At 39.9% G+C, this 20,922-nt stretch overlaps 14 protein-coding genes across 14 annotated transcripts; 6 read left to right on the top strand and 8 right to left on the bottom strand.

The window, feature by feature from the left end:
• Positions 1 to 529: 529 nt before the first annotated feature.
• On the top strand, positions 530 to 940 carry HHT2 (histone H3; the record flags this gene model as incomplete). The annotated part of the gene is made up of 1 exon (XM_003645597.1): positions 530 to 940. The coding sequence occupies one exon, from the start codon at positions 530 to 532 to the stop codon at positions 938 to 940; it is 411 nt and encodes a 136-aa protein (XP_003645645.1).
• A 282-nt stretch (positions 941 to 1,222) lies between these two features.
• Positions 1,223 to 1,651, top strand: AIM19 (Aim19p; the record flags this gene model as incomplete). Its single annotated transcript, XM_003645596.1, has 1 exon — positions 1,223 to 1,651. The coding sequence occupies one exon, from the start codon at positions 1,223 to 1,225 to the stop codon at positions 1,649 to 1,651; it is 429 nt and encodes a 142-aa protein (XP_003645644.1).
• Positions 1,652 to 1,829: 178 nt separating this feature from the next.
• On the bottom strand, positions 1,830 to 2,621 carry SIW14 (putative tyrosine protein phosphatase SIW14; the record flags this gene model as incomplete). The annotated part of the gene is made up of 1 exon (XM_003645595.1): positions 1,830 to 2,621. The coding sequence occupies one exon, from the start codon at positions 2,619 to 2,621 to the stop codon at positions 1,830 to 1,832; it is 792 nt and encodes a 263-aa protein (XP_003645643.1).
• A 300-nt stretch (positions 2,622 to 2,921) lies between these two features.
• On the top strand, positions 2,922 to 4,346 carry AVT7 (Avt7p; the record flags this gene model as incomplete). Its single annotated transcript, XM_003645594.1, has 1 exon — positions 2,922 to 4,346. One exon carries the CDS (start codon positions 2,922 to 2,924, stop codon positions 4,344 to 4,346), a length of 1,425 nt encoding a protein of 474 aa, XP_003645642.1.
• Positions 4,347 to 4,636: 290 nt separating this feature from the next.
• On the bottom strand, positions 4,637 to 5,800 carry Ecym_3334 (uncharacterized protein; the record flags this gene model as incomplete). The annotated part of the gene is made up of 1 exon (XM_003645593.1): positions 4,637 to 5,800. One exon carries the CDS (start codon positions 5,798 to 5,800, stop codon positions 4,637 to 4,639), a length of 1,164 nt encoding a protein of 387 aa, XP_003645641.1.
• Positions 5,801 to 6,060: 260 nt separating this feature from the next.
• On the bottom strand, positions 6,061 to 7,065 carry SSN8 (cyclin-dependent protein serine/threonine kinase regulator SSN8; the record flags this gene model as incomplete). Its single annotated transcript, XM_003645592.1, has 1 exon — positions 6,061 to 7,065. The coding sequence occupies one exon, from the start codon at positions 7,063 to 7,065 to the stop codon at positions 6,061 to 6,063; it is 1,005 nt and encodes a 334-aa protein (XP_003645640.1).
• Positions 7,066 to 8,145: 1,080 nt separating this feature from the next.
• On the bottom strand, positions 8,146 to 9,687 carry ICE2 (Ice2p; the record flags this gene model as incomplete). The annotated part of the gene is made up of 1 exon (XM_003645591.1): positions 8,146 to 9,687. The coding sequence occupies one exon, from the start codon at positions 9,685 to 9,687 to the stop codon at positions 8,146 to 8,148; it is 1,542 nt and encodes a 513-aa protein (XP_003645639.1).
• Positions 9,688 to 9,930: 243 nt separating this feature from the next.
• On the top strand, positions 9,931 to 12,057 carry UTP25 (rRNA-binding ribosome biosynthesis protein UTP25; the record flags this gene model as incomplete). Its single annotated transcript, XM_003645590.1, has 1 exon — positions 9,931 to 12,057. The coding sequence occupies one exon, from the start codon at positions 9,931 to 9,933 to the stop codon at positions 12,055 to 12,057; it is 2,127 nt and encodes a 708-aa protein (XP_003645638.1).
• A 337-nt stretch (positions 12,058 to 12,394) lies between these two features.
• KSH1 (Ksh1p) lies at positions 12,395 to 12,613 on the bottom strand (the record flags this gene model as incomplete). Its single annotated transcript, XM_003645589.1, has 1 exon — positions 12,395 to 12,613. One exon carries the CDS (start codon positions 12,611 to 12,613, stop codon positions 12,395 to 12,397), a length of 219 nt encoding a protein of 72 aa, XP_003645637.1.
• A 265-nt stretch (positions 12,614 to 12,878) lies between these two features.
• RSM25 (mitochondrial 37S ribosomal protein mS23) lies at positions 12,879 to 13,655 on the top strand (the record flags this gene model as incomplete). Its single annotated transcript, XM_003645588.1, has 1 exon — positions 12,879 to 13,655. The coding sequence occupies one exon, from the start codon at positions 12,879 to 12,881 to the stop codon at positions 13,653 to 13,655; it is 777 nt and encodes a 258-aa protein (XP_003645636.1).
• Positions 13,656 to 13,808: 153 nt separating this feature from the next.
• Positions 13,809 to 14,573, bottom strand: EFM6 (putative protein-lysine N-methyltransferase; the record flags this gene model as incomplete). The annotated part of the gene is made up of 1 exon (XM_003645587.1): positions 13,809 to 14,573. The coding sequence occupies one exon, from the start codon at positions 14,571 to 14,573 to the stop codon at positions 13,809 to 13,811; it is 765 nt and encodes a 254-aa protein (XP_003645635.1).
• Positions 14,574 to 14,824: 251 nt separating this feature from the next.
• On the bottom strand, positions 14,825 to 17,605 carry FAP1 (Fap1p; the record flags this gene model as incomplete). The annotated part of the gene is made up of 1 exon (XM_003645586.1): positions 14,825 to 17,605. One exon carries the CDS (start codon positions 17,603 to 17,605, stop codon positions 14,825 to 14,827), a length of 2,781 nt encoding a protein of 926 aa, XP_003645634.1.
• A 490-nt stretch (positions 17,606 to 18,095) lies between these two features.
• On the top strand, positions 18,096 to 19,196 carry LYS12 (homoisocitrate dehydrogenase; the record flags this gene model as incomplete). The annotated part of the gene is made up of 1 exon (XM_003645585.1): positions 18,096 to 19,196. The coding sequence occupies one exon, from the start codon at positions 18,096 to 18,098 to the stop codon at positions 19,194 to 19,196; it is 1,101 nt and encodes a 366-aa protein (XP_003645633.1).
• A 100-nt stretch (positions 19,197 to 19,296) lies between these two features.
• RCM1 (rRNA (cytosine-C5-)-methyltransferase RCM1) lies at positions 19,297 to 20,787 on the bottom strand (the record flags this gene model as incomplete). Its single annotated transcript, XM_003645584.1, has 1 exon — positions 19,297 to 20,787. One exon carries the CDS (start codon positions 20,785 to 20,787, stop codon positions 19,297 to 19,299), a length of 1,491 nt encoding a protein of 496 aa, XP_003645632.1.
• Positions 20,788 to 20,922: the final 135 nt, after the last annotated feature.

The following is a 20,922-nucleotide window of genomic DNA, read 5'->3' as shown; positions in this document are numbered from 1 at the left end:
TTCTCTCTCTGACACGCGAAGAAACAGGCATGGAACGCGTGCTCAGAGTTTCCCCTCTCCGCCCGCTACCCCTGCTTTTTGGCAACACCTGTCTTGCACGTGCCTGTAATGGGGCTTTTCGGGCGGTGCTGTCACGTTCTCCGGACCACAAATTTCGCGCGGCGGTGGGGCTGCAGCAGCCTCGCGTGCGAGTTTGCCGCCCGCCGCCATCGCCTCTGGGGACGGTTCGGGACGGACCAGACCAAAAAGCGGAAGGAATGGAAAAGGGAAACACGGCTGTTTGGTGCAAAAGCGTGGTCTTCGGAACGTATTGCGGTGTGGTGGTTTGATAGGGTGCTTCTAGTTGTTTTCTAGCTGTCTTGCTTGGTGGTTGGTGTTTTTTAATTTTTGTATTTAAGCGCAGGAAAGGTGTTGCATAGAATTTTTGCTTCTTGGTTCGGGATTTTGTTCTCTGTTATCTTGTATAAAATAACAAGGGGTTTTGTTTGTGAAAGAAGAGAACTTTACATATCACAGAGGGTAAGAGACAATGGCGAGAACTAAGCAAACTGCAAGAAAGTCCACTGGTGGTAAGGCACCAAGAAAACAACTAGCTTCCAAGGCTGCTAGGAAGTCTGCACCATCTACTGGTGGTGTGAAGAAGCCACACAGATATAAGCCCGGTACTGTTGCTTTGAGAGAAATCAGAAGATTCCAAAAGTCCACGGAGTTGTTGATCAGGAAGTTGCCCTTCCAGAGGTTGGTTAGAGAGATTGCTCAGGATTTCAAGACCGATTTGAGGTTCCAGTCGTCTGCTATCGGTGCTTTGCAGGAGTCGGTTGAGGCATATTTGGTTTCTTTGTTCGAGGACACCAACTTGGCCGCTATCCACGCCAAGAGGGTTACTATCCAGAAGAAGGATATTAAGTTGGCCAGAAGGTTGCGGGGTGAAAGGTCCTGAGAGGGCTACGGTGGAGTGTTTTTTTATTAGTTTACATGGATGTAGTATTGGGCTCCATATTACTTTGTACCATAGTTAAATAATAAATCCCATAGGTTGTAATGATAAGTTTATGTGTAGCGTTGCGTAAACGGGGACGGGGTTGCTGTTTTTTGCTAATTCAAACGTTGATCCGTGGGCCGTTTCTACCCGCACACCTCCCTTTTGCAGTTGGGTAAATAGAGAGTGGTGGCTGCAGCAGACGCTGGGGTGGGTAGTTTGCAAGAACGGTGGTGTTGCAGGATGTTGGCTTATGTGCAGCAGGTTAAAGAATTGTCTTATACGCCAGCGCTGGCGTGGTTGAATAGTTTTCTTTTATTCGCCACGCCAGTGCTATCGCCAGCGGTGGAGACACCGGTGTCCGTTGCAGCGAGGAACACGGGGGGGGTTTTGTCTTCGCTTATAAGGCCCAAGTTTATTGGGCCGACTGCTAAGACTTCGGTTTTGTTTGGTGCAGCTCAGGCCCTGGGAGGGTGGATTATACATGATGGGGACTTGGAATCCGGGTCCGGTTTTTTAGCCGCATGGTCATCGTTGTACTTGCTAGTTGGAGGACGTGGATCGGTAAGCGCACTGAGATATGGACGGGTTTGGCCTCTTCTTCTGGCTGGCACGTCTGGTGTTAGCGGGTTGCTGTATGGTCAGAGGTTCTTGTCGGGTCGCTTTAGCTGAGTAGCCGATTAGTAGTGATGAAAACCAGTTTGATCAAACAATTCTTGCAAAGACGGCGCCCTAGACACAGCTATGTCTGTTGTACATAATATATTATATATATATATATATATAATATAATTCTCTTTGTGTTTTAGTTTAGGTCTTTTTGTTTTGTTTTAGCATGCGTGCTGTTGCTCTACCACTTTATGGGTAGCCAGCTGTTCTGACTCGCAGTCTGGATGAGCTCCTTGTCATCGTACATTTCAATAAACTGCTGGTCCAAGGCTCGGGCTTTGGGGAAAGCAAACCTTCGGTACTCGTCGAATATCATTGTTAATGACCAGTTTTGTAACTTCCTGATACATCCAACTAGACAGCCCGTTCGATGTTTGCCGCGATTACAATGGATGAGGATGGGGTGGTTGGCAGGATTTATAGCAATTTGTAGAGCTTTGGTTAACAAATTACTGGGGATATTTACAAATGGTTCCTTGTTGCCACTCATCCCAACTTGAAATAGCTGGATTTCAGCACCGCACATAAAGTCTAGATTTTCTTGCGGGTATTCTTCAGGGATCAAGACTAAGATGCTTTTCAGTTTGATCCTTTCCTTCAGAAACTGAAAATTCTCTAGCCGAGGGAAGCTTGATCTGTAGATTTCGCCAACAACATGACTAAAATTCTCAGGCGGTATTACTTCATTTAACTTTATCGACGGTTCCGACAGTATTTCTTTGCTCTTGGCCGTATGCTCATGAGGATCATACGCATCATCAACATCCTCTTCTCCATTAACAACTACTGTAGGTGAAACCTTTCTATTTCCCCTCTGCGAAGGTTGCTCCTGAAAATCTCTCTTGACCTCTAGCTCTTTGGCCATAGTAGCATTTTTCGTAACCCTTTTATTGTCTATCGATTCTGATTCTTCTTCCTTTTCTATATTTATCGCTTCCTTCAAAAATTCCATTATCTTCTTCTTATCGCTCATAATAAAGTTATACGTCCTAATTTTGAATCTAACAGTGATTTATTTGGCTTCATTGATTACCTATGTCCTAGTTATGTCGTTATTGAACCGCTAATCCCTGTTCTTTAAACTTGCCAATGTGTAATTTGTAGATAAACCTGACTAACTTGATTCCTATTACACTTTTTTTCCTGTGCAGCCAAAACTTAACAATATCGCCTTTGAAGTTTGAAAGCACAAATATAGAAAGTTACCATAAAAGCTTCACTGTTGATCTTCTTTTCCTATAAACACCCAAAATCGAGATTTCATTGATTCTTAATGATCCCAACTGCAACAGTATACTCTTCGACTGTTAATCTAGTAAAAACAATTGTTGGAGCGGGTCTCCTAGCCATCCCCTATGCATTCAGGGCGGATGGTGTCACAGTGGCTATTATTTTACTACTTTTTGCAGCTATTACATCGGGGTTTGGACTTTACTTATTATCACTCTCTTCTAAGGCTTTACTTAATCCAAGACAATCTAGTTTCTTCACGCTATGTTCTGTAACGTATCCAAAGCTATCCTTTTTATTTGATTTTGCCATGTTCATTCAATGCTACGGGGTGGGATTGTCATATCTAGTACTTGTTGGGGACCTATTTTCATCTCTGCTTGGTGGTCGTCGAAATTGGTGGATATTAGGAAGCACCATAATTGTTGTTCCGTTAGCACATTTGAGACAGTTGGACAGTTTAAAGTACAGTTCCTTGGTTGGTCTTCTTTCCATCACCTATTTGGTACTTTTGGTTACAGGAACGTTTTTACAAGGCGTCATGTTTGGAAACAAATATGTGGAGCATAGAGGGGATGTATCCTGGCTCCATATTCATAGTGTAGGAGAGCTTGTTAGCACATTCAGTATTATCATACTCGCGTACACGGGGTCGATGAACATGTTTAGTGTTATCAATGAATTGAAAGATAATTCTACAGCCAACGCAAAAAGAGTGGTTTATTATTCCGTAGGCATTTCCACGTTGATATTTTTATCTGTCGGACTTGGAGGCTATTTAACTTTTGGAAACAACGTTTTGACAAATGTCATTCTGAATTACGATGAGTCTGCAATAACTACAAGGATTGGTACGTTCTCATTAGGCACAATGGTTATTTTATCTTTCCCATTATTATTTCACCCAGGAAGAATTGCATTCAATAACATGGTGCACTGGCTCGATATAACGTATGCCCTGTACATAATGCGCCGTGAGCAGAAGCTTGAGGAGCCGGTTTTGGCGGACAACGAAAGTACGAGGCCCATTTGCATGTCTGTTGATGATGAGGAAGACAGGTTAATGCTTGGAATAGAAGGGGAGTCATATCAATCCTTACCAAGAGGTACGCAGTCCCAAGAAGAATTATCTGAGCAAATGGAACATGATTCGTCTGCTGTACCGCTCGATGGATCACGCTTTTATATTGTTACTTGGATTTTGCTCTTGATCATGTACGTGCTGGCGTTGAACGTCACATCATTTGCCCTAATCCTAGCATTGGTAGGCTCTACTGGATCAACATCGATTTCATTCACTTTACCTGGTTTGTTTGGATACAAACTAATTGGTACCGAATCGTTGATTAAAGGTAACTCATTGAACAGAAAAGAGATATGGTGCCGATTGGCCAGTTTAGGCTTGGCACTGTATGGGATACTAGTAACACTCATTTCAGTTTTTGTCATTATTTATTTCGGCATTTGATACACGTTTTGCCCCTAGTCTGGTATTAATAGAGGACTCTCTCTGTACAGTCATAATTTTTTTAATATACAGTTTTAGTTGATGTTACCTTAGCATCTCTGAAAGTTTGTAGCAGTATACTTTTGATATGATTACAAACAGTTTATGTCCTTTTTAAACAAACAGAATATACAAATACAGATCATTAAACCTCTGCCCATATATAATTAAAAGTCTATACGGCGCAGGATTGCTTCACCAGGCTTCATGTGAAACCACAGTACTACTTCGGAGAAAAAATGAAAGCTTCATTAATCATCCTCATCGCTACGCACATCCTGCGCACCAGTACCCTTAATAACCTTGATCAAAACTTTGATGATTAAAAACAACCAAATAAGAGTGATTATCTGCAGGCCGCCTAATAACACTAAAAACACATCAATAATAAAAGGCGTCCAGCATCGTTTTTGGTACAGATCGACGCCGCAAAGACCAGCCTTACCCATGAGATCTCTTGCCTTTGCCCAAGTGTGATAAAATATATAATTGTAAACTACATGTCTGAAAACGAACCACAGTATCAGGAACACAACAAAGACATAGTCACATAGCACTGAAAACCCACAATACTTCAAAATTTTTGCAGTGGATAAAAATATATCAACGATATCCATAATTATCAAAATCACATGACCAATTCTGGTGAAGTAATAATAGTAAGATCCCGTGGTCAGAGCAACAGTTATTATATGGTGCGCAAACATCTGCCAGTGGTCTTTACGCCTGTCTTCAACATTTATAACAACAATCTGTTGCAACCATGATGAGATCTGAACCAAATAATACAGCTTAAAAATACCAGTCATTTGATCATGCGGCCAGTTTAAATAAATATAATCACAATCAAGGAAATATGGCGAAGTAAAGTATAGATAGAACCCAACACTCCACGAAAGAGAGTAATATATCACAGACCAACCTTGTTCTCCATACCTCTGCTGGGATTTATACGACTTGATATTACACTTATAATACGCAAACGGCTTCAACATGAACTCCAAAAGAAAAGATCTAATCCAACATAGCACTATAACAGCTGTGAACACAATATAAATATCGTCTGTACCAATATCGTAGTGACCTGGATTAGAACTATGCTCATATTGCAAGCTCAAAAACTTCCTATAAAAATCAGGTCTATAACTATACCCGGTCGAAATAAAAAGAAGAGCAAACGATGTAACCAAAAACGTATACAAATCAACCTTAGAATGAACTACATGTCTTGTAGCTTTAATCGGCCCCTTCAAAGTATGTCCTTTACTCTTAAAAGTTGTTTTGTCGCTCTTTTCAGCTACACATCTAGGAAGATGTTCAACAGATACTGCAATAGGCTCCTCTGCATGTCTCCGCCTTACCTCACTCGACATATTGAAGCCACGATAATTTAATAACCTGCTAGATAGTTTCATCACCTTCCAAATTGGCTTCAATATATCCTTGTAAGAGGACTCTTTATATGGCTGACGAACTAAAACCTACCCAGATTATAAACTCGAAGACATTGTCTCCAACAAAGCAACCCTTCGATTAAGAGATTTTACTTTTTTTATCTTTCCAAATTGAGCTCGAACATGTGAAGTGACACGACGTTTCAATCTAACTCATTGTAAGAACATATGATAACCAATGGAGAACCCGTACATCCATATAGCTCGTAAGGGACGATAGCTCATGTTCCAGACGTAAGGGCACTACCATTGGAGCCTAGTGCCGAGTTAGAGGTGTTTATCGGATTGAGTGAGGCCGCGGTGATGGTATTTGTGGCAGCGTGTGGTCGGAGGTAGAGGTTATGCAGTAAGAATTTGATCCACGGCTCGTTATACTTATCCCAATGGTCATAGAGGGTAACGAAGTCCTGGATGGTGTCCATCACCTCTTGGAGATCGACTTGAGAGTCAGCCATGAACCTGTTGAATATGGTTTGGTTGCTCTGGGAAGCGTGGGAGTTGTTGGTTCGGAGACAGACTGTGATGAACAAACACGCCATTGCGATCACGTGAGGAGCGTATAATAGATGCACGTCGGTGATGTAGGAGTCGTTTATTAGCGACCAGCTGTTCTGCATGTCGTCTTGGGATAGTACCAGGTTGTAGGGTTCCTTCTGGAGGGAATTAGCGATCTGCTCCATGGATCTATATGGATAGTGAACAATCATGTATGACTGGAGCTCCTCAATTAGGTAGAACTCAAACTCAGTAACCTTGGTAGGGTCTGGCGGCACGAATTCTGGCCACAGCGACCGGGCCTCGTTGACCAAGGTTCTGATATGTTGGGGACATTCCTCCACCTTGCATGCAAGGTATATGCAGGTCGTCACTAACAAGTACAAGTTAACCTCTCGTATAGATGCCTTAAGACAGAACCTGGATAGATAAACATGTGCAGTTGCTAAAGCATACTGTCTGACGTTCAACCGCCTGCCTAGCTTCATAATTAAAAAGTAGCAATATATTCTCAAGTTGTAATCTCTATCATAGTGCAAGTCACGATGCGTAATCGGGATGTTTTTAGTTACTGGTTGGGAGTCCTTACCACTGTTCTCCATTGTTATATTTGTCCCCTGTGGATATAACTGGCACTCCAATAGCCATAACTTATGTCTAGCTCTTGCTAGAGATTCTCGACTATATTGCCATTTGTGCCTCTGTGAAGAATCCCAATACGATGCACTCATCTATCCAAAACGTGGAAAAGATCAAATCCCCTAGCACTAATACCTTCAACGTCTTGATAACTTGCCCCTAAACCAACCTGTGCCCTTATCATAGATCATTGAACTCCTCTATTACATTAACAAAAACCCTATTAATACATACTTGTTGAGCCTTAGCATCTTCATCCGGGTAACAACAGTTGGATTCGAAAACCCAGAATTTTGTAAAAATTTTCGGACTATATAAGGTCGAGGTAAAATGGCATTTTTTATAAGTTGAACTAATTTGCAAGTCGTATTTCAGGGCTTCTGTCTTCTTAGCAAATTGTCGAAAACATGTTCAAAGAATCGTCAGTATTCAAAGCTTACTAGAGGATCCACAAAACTTGTTTTCGGGTTCCTATTGAAATGCTTTGGGATGAAAGTCTCCGACCTGACCATATGCGGAAAACGCAGTGAGATTTAAAAACTTATACAATGTTTAAATCAACTCACTAAGGCACCTGTTTGCTCTACGCATACAGTATGCCTTCCTCTCCTGTGCACATTTATTGTGTTCAGTGAAGTTCGGTAGTCAACGTCCTTTTTATGGTGTTTGAACGATAGTTATGACGATTGCCTGGGGCCTTTGCACTAGGTAACCCAATGGAGCTTACTTCTTGGACCATGTTTTTCGACCATTTTTTACTATCCGGCCTGAAGTGAGTTTGTGTCACTTGTGCATAGTCGTATATGCCAGGCTGAATATTCTTAGCTTTAGAGTAAGTTTGAAGCTCGGTGGAGCTTTAGAAGTCAGTACTTCATATCTGAGGATGGGAAAGCGATTTGTTGACTAGCATGATGAAATACCAATTGCAACATAGAGTCAAGCTCTGAGCTTTTTTACGGCGTGGACGAGACTTGCATCTACTTATTTCTGACTTACGTTTGCCATTGGATCCCTAACTCGGAATAGTACTGAATTTATTTTACAACTTGCTTATGTAGATGTATTTGTGTATTTGCATGCGTTGGTGGTTTCTAAGTACGCGCTGTTGCGGTGGTTTCTTCAATCTAATGCATTTCTTGCGTACGGGTGCCATAGCGCCTAGGCTGTGTGTGCTATCTGCTTCCGATTAGTTCTACTGCGTATATTAGTAGTGTGAAGAACAAATTACACCAATTCCAGAAGCTCCATGCATCAACCACCCATTTACTACGGGTTTTAGCGGAAAAATTTAACCACGGGAAACAACCCCATATGCATAGATCATTGTTTAATTCGCCACTGTAACGGAGGATCAAATGCGTGTACATTGCAATTACAATACAAGGAGAGTACCAGTATATTATTCTCATTAGTTTCCTACTCTGTGTAGCCCCTGTGGCCTTCTGTAACGCAGGAATGATCCTGGTAGCTGAGTAGAACACAAGTACCCGAAATACTAGATTCGTTATTACAGCTGGATTTATAGATTCCTTGGCCATTTTCAGAGTCACCATTAGAATCTCATGAATGGAACGAGGAATGCCAACTGAGAAATTTTTCGTGAAACTCCAGATTTGCTGACATTTTAACCACCACTGTGTTTGCAATATGATTAATGTGTCTTTGGCTATAGTAGATGTAAATGGCATAGAATAGCCAAATATAGTGTACGTTTCTTCAGCAGCAGCAGCTGTTCCAATAGCAGTTTTCTTCAAAAGTGAATCCCAAAAAGATTCCGCATTCGAAACGAAAGTATTGTAATAAGTTAGCAAATTATTTTTGGACAAAGTCCCTTGTTGAAGTTGCCAAGTATCGTGTACAACTTGAAAGATCTCAGTCATCGCGGTTAACGCCAGCTGCGGTGAAATTTCGTATATACAGCGTACCATATAAGCAAAAAACAAAGAGCTCTCAATAGTAGACCCCTTGCCACTAATAATACCATACAGCCCTAATCCAAACACCAGAGATAGAGTAAACCCCAACAATGTTGCAGTTTGGACGCTCAATGGCCAAATAGGTGTCACATAAATACGGTATAAGTAAAACATCGAGGTGGTTATTACCACCCCAGATACCAGCAAACTCAAAATAACCCAAGTATTGCTATTCTTCTTATAACGCAACCAACGACCAGTTTCTCCAATGGCTTGAATCGCCAAAACTGTAAAAAACCCCTCCGTTAATGTAAAATAAGGGGTAGCATGAAGCAACATATACTGCCAAGGCTTCACAATATACTTGTAGTAATAATAATAAGATGCAACGCTCCCCTCATTTCCAGGTGGCAAGCTTAAAAGCTGTAATAATGACTCATTAACATTGCCCTCGAATATAAACCCTTTGCTAGAAGCTCCAACTGCATCCGAATCTACCAATCTCTGTAACTGATCGCTATTGAACGCAGAAAGAAACAAAAACAATATCGAAGGGATCAAAAAGTGCTGTAAATAATAAATCAAAGAAGCTAAGAGCTTAAACTTCCCGCTTCCATTGGTAGTAGTTATCTTCAAAGTTGTTGTTGTGAAGTATAGAATAAACAGTGTAACCGTAAAGGAGAGACCACAGTAAAGACCGCCAACTTGAAAAGAGATGGGAATCGTAATAAGTACGAGGAATAGGTAAAATATAGCTAAAGAGAATCGTATACTCCTCAATAATCCCCTTGATAACATAATTATAATATGCCTTCAACCCTCTGTGAGTAACCGTGTAGTCGATCTATTGTTTTGAATTAGCTCTTGGTATATGTAACGTAATCTCGCTCTTGTTCTTCAAGTGAAATCACGCGAAACATCATCATAACCCACGAATTGGGAAACAGAAGTTGAAAAATTGAAAAATTACTTGTTGAGCTCATCTCACTTGTGTTAGTTAGTACAGTTAATACAGATAGAAACACACAGTTATAACGTTTAATGGATAGTAAACGGGGCCGTAAACAATTGCGTAAGATCACTAGGATCGGGAGGAATAGGTCTGAAGATAAAGCTAACGGTTCTGCGCTTGAAAAGAGAGGGAACAATGATGGTGATGAGTACGCGGAAATAGCAATGGGAGAACATGAGAAGGCAGCAGATGACGACCAAGAGGAACGTACTGCACATGTATATGGAGCTCTTCTATCTATATTGAACTCTGCACATCCAGAGATTCGTCGTAAGCGGGTGAAGGTTGAAAAGACAACAGATGCAGTGGTGGAGGAACGTAAGAATGGTAGCCGAAACTATGAGACGGATGAAGTAGCAACTATATCAGCTAGCTTAGATGATAGCGTTGACAAAGATGAGGAAGTAGAGGAAGATGATGGTGTGTATTCAGATGGCGAGGATAGTGAGGATGAGCGAGACCCTTTTGAGTATCATTTTAACCAGATTTCTGAAATGGATACTAATAAACTTGATGCTGCTTTCAAGGAAAAAACTGTGCAGTATGAATCTACGAAGTTACCTTATATGCATGATAATGAAGGGTTTATTTTTTCTAAACCAGTTATTGAGGGGCTTAAAGGCAGTGATGCGGTTAATGATACACCAGTGTGCAAAGGTAACATCCACTCGTATTTTATGAAGAAGAAGCTTAAGGTCCATAATGGCTTGCTGGATGATAAAAAGAAACCTTTGACGCCGTTATCCAAGACTTTAGTGGATCCCATCTTTCAATATCGAGATCTGCTATTTGAGTACGAAGATTTTTCTCAGGAGACGGAATATCGTGATTTGTATACACTGCATATTCTGAACCATATCTACAAGACGCGTGATCGCATTTTAAAAAACAATCATAAATTGCAGGAAAACGACGATCAAGAACTTTTGGATCAGGGTTTTACGAGACCTAAGGTACTTGTTGTCGCGCCAACAAGGAATACCGCATATGACATTATTGAAAAAATTATTGACAAATCTGGCTTGGACCAAGTTGACAAGAAATCAAAGTTCAAAGATCAGTTTTATGAAGATTCATTACCGCCTACATCAAAACCAAAATCATTCCAACATGTTTTCAAGGGTAATACAAACGATTTTTTTGTATTGGGAATGAAGTTTACGAGAAAGACTTTAAAACTTTACAGCAACTTTTATCAGTCAGATGTTATCGTTTGTTCTCCCTTGGGGATTCAGTTGATCTTAGAAAACACTGATAAGAAAAAGAGACAAGACGACTTTCTTTCCAGCATTGAAATGCTAGTGGTTGATCAGTTACACTCTCTTGAGTTCCAAAATCCAGCACATGTGCTTTCTATCTTTCAGCACATAAACAAAATTCCTCAAAAGCAGCATGATAGTGATTTCAGCAGGATCAGAATGTGGTACATAAATGACCAAGCACGTTTATTCAGACAGACATTGATTTTTACAAAATATGTTTCACCCTTTGCGAATTCATTGATTAACGGTAAGTGTTGTAATTGGTCAGGCAGATTCAAGAATCGTAGATATATTAGTCCCGAAAAATCTGCCATAAATCAATTAGGTTTAAAAGTAAGACAGGTTTTTCATCGATTCGATTTATTCACTGGATCTTCAGTGGACGAACCAGATTACAGATTTAAATTCTTCACTAGTGTCACCGTTCCAATTATACAGAAATCCACAGGTTACGAAGATGGCATTCTACTGTACATTCCAGACTACACCGACTTCCTTCGAGTTAGAAACTACTTTAAGGATCAGACTCGTATACTATTTGGCGAAATTACAGAGTATAGTGACCAGAGGCAGGTTACTTCCAACAGGGCCTTATTTCAACAGGGCAAGGTCAAAGTCCTGCTGTACACTGAAAGACTGCATCATTTCAGAAGATACCAAATTAAAGGAGTCAAAAGTGTCATTTTCTATAAGCCGCCTTCAAATCCTGAGTTTTATCAGGAGCTTATCAGGTGTATCGGTAAAAATGCTTTCTTAGGGAATGCCGATTTGAACATCTCTACAGTAAGATGTACATACTGTAAACTCGACAGTTTATCTTTGGAAAGAATTGTTGGTAGTAAAAGAGCTGCTGTATTAACTCGCAGTCAAAATGAAATTTACGAGTTTAAATAACCCGATATAAGTTTATAGAGAAAAATATTCATACTATTTTTTAATGCGATCATATTACTCTTGATTTTATTTGTTGCATCATTTTGTTGTAATATTTTACCGTAAAACTGATCTTTAAGTTCAAAAAGTTGATATGTCTTTAGAGTCACAGAGGAAGTTCACAAACCCAAACACTCTTTATATAACAATCCTTGTAAACTCAACAAAGTACTATATATATAACAAAAGTATCCATAACAACCCCAATCTTAACATACTAATATAACACAATTTTTAAACTTGTGTAAATTATATATTTATACGCACTGTAGAAAGCCCCCCACTTGGTTACAATCGGTCAACTATTAAACTGGTTGGCAACCATAACAATGCACGCCAATGATACATAAGGGCTAGCCCTCTCACCAATCCTGGCAAACTTCCAAAATATGCTCAACACACCATGTTGCTTGTAACGTTCCAGCAAAGATGGCCATTGACAATGCACGTAAGTGCTAGAACAAATCAATAACAAAATAATCTGAAGCAAAGAGCTAAATTTGAAAAGCGCAGACATTTATATCGCAATAATTGCAGTTGACAAAACTTCCACTAACTCACAACAACCAGTTGTTGCACAAGAAGATGCAAATTAACTGTTAGTTTGTAGGTAGTATCCTTACTATATAGCCATTGTTGTTCCAAATATGCAATATCATTACATACGTTAATACAAAAATTTTCTTGGAAAGATTGCTTAGCACCGTTTTAAAGGTTTAATCTCATAAATATGGGATCGTTAACCAGGAATATCGAGGTAGAAGGTTGTCAATAGGTCCATTATGAAGATTCAAACTAATGCCACTAATATTCTGGAACGTACATCGTCCTTTTTGAGGGTAGGATTATTGGCGAGAACGCCGGTATGGTACGATGTGATAGTTAAATCCCCACCGTCTACTAAATTTGCGAGACAACCAAAGTTAGTTAATCCATCTACAGGTGCGTATACAGCTAAACTACGTGAATTTTCAGATAATAGAAATAGTAGTTCTGGTACGTATAAGACTAGGGCAAATAAGCATGAAAAACGAGTATCCACTTCTGCGGTTTACAGGGCTCCAAAGTTGTATTACTTCGAGGACAAATTGAGATCTTTATTTTACAAACAGCATCCTTGGGAGTTATCGAGACCTAAGATTCTTGTGGAAAATCAAGGGGACGAGAAGCATGATTGGTCACGTATACAGCAGCTAGGAAAGCCTCTTGATGGTGAGTCTGTAGTGCAACGAACGCTATATTTATTGGGTTCTGGAGAACACACTAATTTGATAGACGCATATGATCAAGCAAGATTCGAATTTTATCGTTTAAGAATGCAGCAGGAATTGGAGGAACAAGTCGCTCAAGAGGAAGCGGGAATGCTTGGTAGTGTTTTTGGCCCATCTGCTGTTGAGTTTGGTCTGCGGAAAGAACAGGAAGTTATTGATGATTGGAAGAAAAAGGCGTTAAAGCAAGTTGAACTAATGTCTGCAAAGAGAAGTGATCAATCTGCCAACTGGGGTACCCGAGAAGATAATGCGAATGATGCTGTAGAGATAGAAGAGTTGGAGTTATGATAGCTCCAACAAAAGAACAAAATATTACAAAACTTTTGAACTTTGTTAGAGACAATTTTAGTTTTTGTTTTATCGTTCTATTATAATGTCGTTTCTAAAACCTTGTATATAGCGCTTACTTTCTGGGGGAGAATTATTTTAAATTAAAGTTTTTCAAGCTCTCGCTTGTTGCTGTTTAATGGATGATCTTCGCACCAATTGAAATATGTGCGTTCTTTGCTTTATATACTCATCGTAACGTTTGAAGTCTGTTAATTCTGTTATAACAAAGTGTTTCTTGATCTTTAAGAAGAACTTTTTATCAGCCTTTCTCCTTTTCCGATAAGACATTAAGACAACGGGCTGCACTTCTTGGTTTGCAGTTAGCTCTAACAATTTCATCTCTAGTAGTGGGAACGCCTTCTCTAAATAGACACAGTCAGCAGCCAAAATAAGATCCACTGGACTATCTTTGTTTCTGAATTCGGCGGGTAGTTCATCACCCCAGAATAACTCTCTTGGATGTACCCTACCTTCCAAATTATTCATACGCACATTTCTAGCCATTAACGGGCACAAAGTATCAATGTCAGTTATGTACACATCCATATCATTCACTTCGTGCATTATATTGTGCATCCCAATGCATAACCCCACTAGACCTGTACCACTTCCTAATTCAAGCACCTTATTGAATTGCTTACCGTTTTTGACAAATTTGGAAAGCAGCTGACCATCTTTTGATTTCTCCAAAAGAAAATCACATAGCAACTCTCCTGCTATCCACACTTTGCCACCGCATCCAGATTCACCTCCATCTTCATAAATCTTTAGTGGAGGGTCCAACCTTCCTTGGAAAGATAAATCAGAGGCACCTAAGTGTTCAATAGGCGGAGTTGGCACTAATTCTTCAAACACACTTGCAAATACATCTGTCATTTCCCAATTAATCTATCTGGTTGATTTACGATTGTTAGCTCTGGTTTATTCATTCTCAACTTATCCAAAAAAATCTGCATGTAAGAAAAGATTATGTAATAATATCTTGAACGTAACGGCCAGTAGTCAAAAGTTTACGTAATCATACAGGATCATACAAAATTTAAAATTTTAAAAATATATCTTCTGCAATAAATATTAAGAATATAAAAGATAAAAAAATTAACTTCGATTAATATTCAGGAAATGTATTAGAAATCAGGATCTTCAGTAGAAATGAATGAATTGTTTAAAGCTTGCGAAGTTTTATTGAAATCAGCGGTCAATTTGTGTGCAGATACATTGTATCCAATTTGCTTTCTTTCGCAAACATGACTGAAATATGGAACTAATCTTTGAATATCTGTTTCGACGTTTGCTGAAATTTCAAGAAAGTTAGATGGGTAAATGTAGGCATTGCTGTTAATGAGCCTAAATTGGGGATCCTTCAAAAGCGTTTGTTTTAGACACTCATCGAAACAAGCCTTAATATTCTCCACAGTAACAGTTCGAGGTACGCCTGTAATCAAAATTGCATTGCAGCTTGCTTCGAGTGTTTTAGAATCAGAACCATCATCTATAGGAATAGAAATTAGAATTTTTGTTGTGTTGTGTTGTAGTTCTAGATCTCGCCTTTCCTTTTGGAAAGTTTTCATACGTTGATATAGTAATAATGCTTCCGATAGGCCAATAGCGGGAATCTTCGACGTTTTCAATATCTTAACAAAAACAGATCTCTTAGGTTCGCGGTCCTGAGATTCTGAGTATAACCCAAAAGCTTTAGAAAGCTCGTGAACAAATTGACGCTGAGGAGCCTTCATAGGTTTAAAATGCAAACTTTTCCTGCTTTTGTCCTCCAGTAATCTGATCAATGAATCTTGGATATTTTTGCACCAAGTGGCTTGCTTAGAAAAAACGCACATCATCTGTTCAGAATATGGCAACCCTAAATCCTCATATGAAGTTGGCTTATTAATAACACTAGAGCTTCCATGCTCTGCTTTATTGGTACTTTCAGATGAACGGAGTGTCTGTAGCAGCATCTGATGTTTTTGAACTTTTGCGCAATCATCATCACAGAGTAAACTTTGAGTAGCTGTAGCTGATTCTTTGTCTTTGTATGCACCACATGGTACTTTCAATGATCTTCTTCCACAGCCACAAGAGACAACAACCTCCTCTAGACATGGAACATCGGGACAAATTTCATCACCATGGCAGTTAGCAGTACATAAGTGCTCACATGCACTTCTTTTCAGACCGCATACTTCGGTACAAGTATTTGGACACTCTCCTGGTGGGTGGCATTGCTTCTGACAGAGATGGTGACAATTGGTCAATTTAGCAGCACATTTCCTACCACAAGAAATGTCATTTTGGAAGCAAATCGTCCGAGCGGCGGTTAACTTACCACATTTACAAGGTTTGTATACAAATGCAGTACATGGCGGGCAGTCTTCTGTTGAAGGATGACATTTATGAAAAGGGGCCCGATGGCCACAAGGCATAGAACCACGTAACGTATTTATGCACGGGTAATTACAATTAGGACGCACAGTGCCACATCGAACGGGAGCCAAAATTACAGATTTACCACAAGGACATACCAAATCATTAGAATCTGATTCCAAGCACGGCGGACATTTACCTGGATGGCATTTATTAGTGCAATGATGCAGACCACATGACAACTTTCTATTACAGTTCTTAAAACATATATGTTCCGCTTCAATTAAAGATTCATCATTTTTGTCAAGCCAAGGAGTTATAGTACTACTGCGCGCCAACGCCAACGGCTTACCGGAACAACACCTCTTAATACATCTGTGACGACGGCATGACATTAAATTTTCACATTTTATATTACAGCTTGGTTTACCATCGAATTGGCAGGGTGTCAAGAAAGTTCTTTCTTGACAGGAGCATTTTCTTTCCTCTATTTGCAAACAAGGATCCATGCATTTCCCCGGATGACATGTCATAGGACAGGTATGCTTCCCACATGACAGCGGCTTTCCACAACGTTGATCACAGGTAGGAATCGGATCTGTACATTTTTCTCGTTTTTGCTGCATATCAATTAAAGTTGTATTACCACAACAACATGTTTTGCAAATATTCGGAGAATATGGACATTGAATACGTGCATCAGGAGAAGGAGAAGGTTTGCATGATTCATTAAAGGAATGTTCCTTACATCGATACCTAACTTCGCGAATATTCTTACAGGAAAAGACACCAATCCATTTTTTGTGTTTACCAGATCTGCTCATCTTAGTTACAGCAACATCCTTACAAATTATGCTATCAAGATGATTGGAGCCACAGTAACATTTGAATTTGCCGCTCATAACAGTGTTACACCGACCACAAGGGCCAGAATGGCAAATCTTCTGACAGGTATGTACTCCACATGGTAAAGGCAGTCCACAGGGCAATTTACAAGATAGCTTTGGCTTTACAGCCTTTGTCTGGTAACATGAAATCTGTTCTGTAATTTTCCCGCACTTACATTTTAAACCGACAGGAACCATGCATTTAGGATGAGGCCCCAAATGACAAGTGCTTGCACACCCATGCTTACATATGGATGCCCCACATGTCTGACCACACGAATTAGGATACGTTGCATTCTTCTCTGGATTGATTTGTTTGCCGCACCAACATGTGCTTCGCTTCTTAGGTAAAACTTTATTATATGAATGATAGCAGTTTGGACATTTCCAAGTACTGTCCGCCGATCGTTTGCTAGACTTTTTAGCCCATTCCATAATGCACTCATAATCGTATACACGATAGCAGTTTGAACATGCATACATGCGACATGTACTGTCGATCTCAACTGTACAAATTAAGCATTGATATAAATAACCATTCTGAATATCCTTAATCGCCTTTTCATAATACGGGAGCCCATCATCATCTGCTTCACTCAAGTAATCTGAATAGGAAACTTCCTCAACCTCTGAAGACCTTTCACTTGTATTCAACATTCGATGTTCTGCATTACTTCCCTATAACAGGTATACGGAGTGAACTAAATTATCTTTAATAATGAGCTCATCAACTTCCAAAAATTTTTCATTATACGGATATAATAACACCAACGGAAAATTACATCTGTTACTACAAAACGTCATTTAGGAGATGATTCCATTCGAAACATATACTCTATTATATTCAATCCATCTCTTAAGAGCATGCTTATAGGTAATTAAGCGGACCTTATTTCATAATAAATGCCTAAGTTATTTTTTATTCACCATATGCGAAATTCTTCGCTCGAGCATCTCGGATATCGTTCGAGGTCATAATTCCAGTGGAATTCAGCTAATCGAGTCATAAACTTCAACCACCTTCTCAATATTTAGACGCAAGCTAAATAAATAAAAGTTTCGAACTTACCGTTTCTCCCGTTTTAAGCTTACCTACGGGAGTGTTCGGCAGCAGTTTCCAAGGTAATTTAACAGCTCATAATACTCAATGCTAAGGGTGGGACGTGGACAACTATCGACGAGAACTTATGTCACCTCCAAATCTTTTACAATAGGTTTGATCCCAGGCGACGGTATTGGAAAAGAGGTGATACCAGTGGGTAGAAAGGTATTAGAAAAGATAGGGCCAAAGTATGGGGTTGATTTTAAATACATTGACCTGCAGGCAGGCTGGCAAACCTTTTTAGATACAGGTAAAGCTTTACCTGATGACACGGTGGAACAGTTGAGAAATAATTGCCAAGGGGCACTATTTGGTGCAGTCCAATCTCCAACCACCAAGGTTCAAGGTTATTCTTCTCCAATAGTGGCTTTGAGAAAGGCACTAGGACTATATGCAAATATTCGCCCAGTTAAGTCAGTGGATGGCACTGGTGACAGACCTGTTGATCTTGTTATTGCAAGGGAAAATACCGAAGATCTGTACATCAAGAGTGAAAGAACATATATTGACAAAGAGACTGGTGGCCGCGTTGCTGAAGCAATTAAAAGAATCTCTGAACATGCCACACGGAATATAGCTAATATTGCACTAGAAATTGCCCTACAAAGACTCAAGGAAAAAGGTCATGCAACGCTTACTGTCACACATAAATCTAATGTTCTTTCCCAATCAGATGGATTGTTCAGAGAGATTTGCAAGTCTGTGTACCAATCAAACAAAAAATTCGCGAATGTTCAGTATAATGAACAGATAGTTGATTCAATGGTCTACAGGTTATTCAAGGAGCCTCAATGTTTCGATGTTATTGTTGCCCCAAACCTGTATGGCGACATCTTATCCGATGGGGCTGCTGCATTGGTGGGTTCTTTGGGCGTCGTTCCAAGTGTCAACGTTGGACCAAATATTGTAATTGGTGAACCATGTCACGGATCCGCTCCTGACATCGTTGGTCAGGGAATTGCGAACCCCATTGCCACAATAAGATCTGCCGCTTTACTGTTAGAATTCCTAGGTCTCCCTGAAGCTGCAAGACATATAGAGAAGGTAGTGGACGAAAACATCAGGGAAAACAAGATCAAGACACCGGATTTAGGAGGTAATTCTACGGGGGAACAGGTCGCTAACGATATTTTGTCCAGGATTTAGCGTTCCTAGGCTAGAAATTTGTATATAATGCTGAAGTTAACTATTCACATTGTAGTTTTTATTGTTTATAATTGTTCTCTAAATTTGTCTCGGCATCATTTCATTCACGTTCGAAACAAACGGCAAAGAAGCCAATACCACCATCTTCTTTAGGCAAGGCTCTAATGCAGCCATCTGCAAGTTCCTGAGCTTGTTCATGTGGAAACACCTCTTCAAATTCTGACAATATTCCGCGTCTCTGCCAAGCAGGAATGACGGAATCACGCTTTGCGACCTTCCAGCCATACTGTTTTATGTTCTGGTCTAAAAGCAGATCAATCACGACTCGTTCATTTTCTTCAGCATGTATGGAACACGTACTATATACTAACTTCTTAGCATTTGGGAAGCTCATGGCGTGCTTTACAATTTGAAACTGGAATGAAGATAACTTTGCCAACCTGGTTTTGTAAAGTTCATTTTGTTCCATTTCTTTAGGATCTTGCTCCTCGAACACTTCATTGGGCACCTTTTCAGCGAGCTTACTTTTATTGGCCAGATCCACAGATTGACGTCCAAATATACCACTTCCTGAACAGCTTGGATCTAGTATAAAACCGGTCACGTCCTTGAACATTTGCGGTTTAGCAAGCTGCGTAAAATCTCCAACTGAAATCTGTATACAACTTTCGCAGCCTGCAGACGTTACCATCTTTTCTAATATCTCCGCACGTTTGGCATCTCTCTCAAATGCATAAATCTTAACATCCGAAGCATTGCCATCTGGGAATATATGCGCTGCAATGTGTGTCGTCTTGTTACCAGGAGCAGAGCACGCATCAATCACAACATCATGTGGTGTTGGATTTAAGATATAGGCTGGAAAGCAAGATGCCCTATCCTGAATAATAATTTTACCTCGTTTGTACAATTCATGAGATGTGATCTTATCGGAAGGATGAACGCCATACAAATTTGGGATATATTCATCGCGGTAAATACTACCCGGAACTATCTGCGTCCAATCGTCTACTTGTTTGGGAAACTTCTTTCTAAGTTCCTTCAAGACATCATCCACCTTCCCCTGGCACCGAAAGGGATTAATACGTATCCACCGTACAGGGCTCATATCTGCATCATTGTCCTCAACCAATTCAGAAAGACTCTTCACCTTCAGCTTAACCAACATCTTCTTAAACTCACCACTCAACCTAACCTGACGCTTTAATACAAATGCTTTGATAGGATGCTTCCCCATATGTATCCTCTTGTTTTTGGACAAAAGCAGGTCATGCACCAACAGCATTATAGTCGTCTTCGAGAAAACTGGTTCTCCCTTCTTCAGCGGAACATCTGCTAAAAGACCACTGTTTTTAATTATCTTCTCCAGATACATCTTATACTTCCAGCATGATGAAACTATAGCATATATATGCTTCGGATTCGTCTTCAACTTATATCTTTTGCAGCTCCGCAACACCAGTGTCTGTAATGACCCTGAAATCCTGCTATTTTTACTAAATTCCTGCTCAATATACTCGAGCACCCAGCTAGAATCCCTGTAGAATTCCATTTTCAATATATCCTGTGCGCTGAACTGCTTGGAGATCATTCATCGTATACCAGCTCATCTCACATTCATGATTTTCAGTTGATCGCATAAGTAATCCCGAAAATGCTGTACGTTTCTTTTTTAGAATTAAAGGTGGTAAAAGTTCAAAAATCAACTAAGTTAGTCTTACAGTTA

The sequence above is a fragment of the Eremothecium cymbalariae genome, chromosome 3, assembly GCF_000235365.1.
Source record: "Eremothecium cymbalariae DBVPG#7215 chromosome 3, complete sequence".
NCBI classification, from domain to species: domain Eukaryota; kingdom Fungi; phylum Ascomycota; class Saccharomycetes; order Saccharomycetales; family Saccharomycetaceae; genus Eremothecium; species Eremothecium cymbalariae.
The sequence above is the reverse complement of the archived record's forward strand: the minus strand, read 5'-3'. Positions and strand labels throughout refer to the sequence as shown.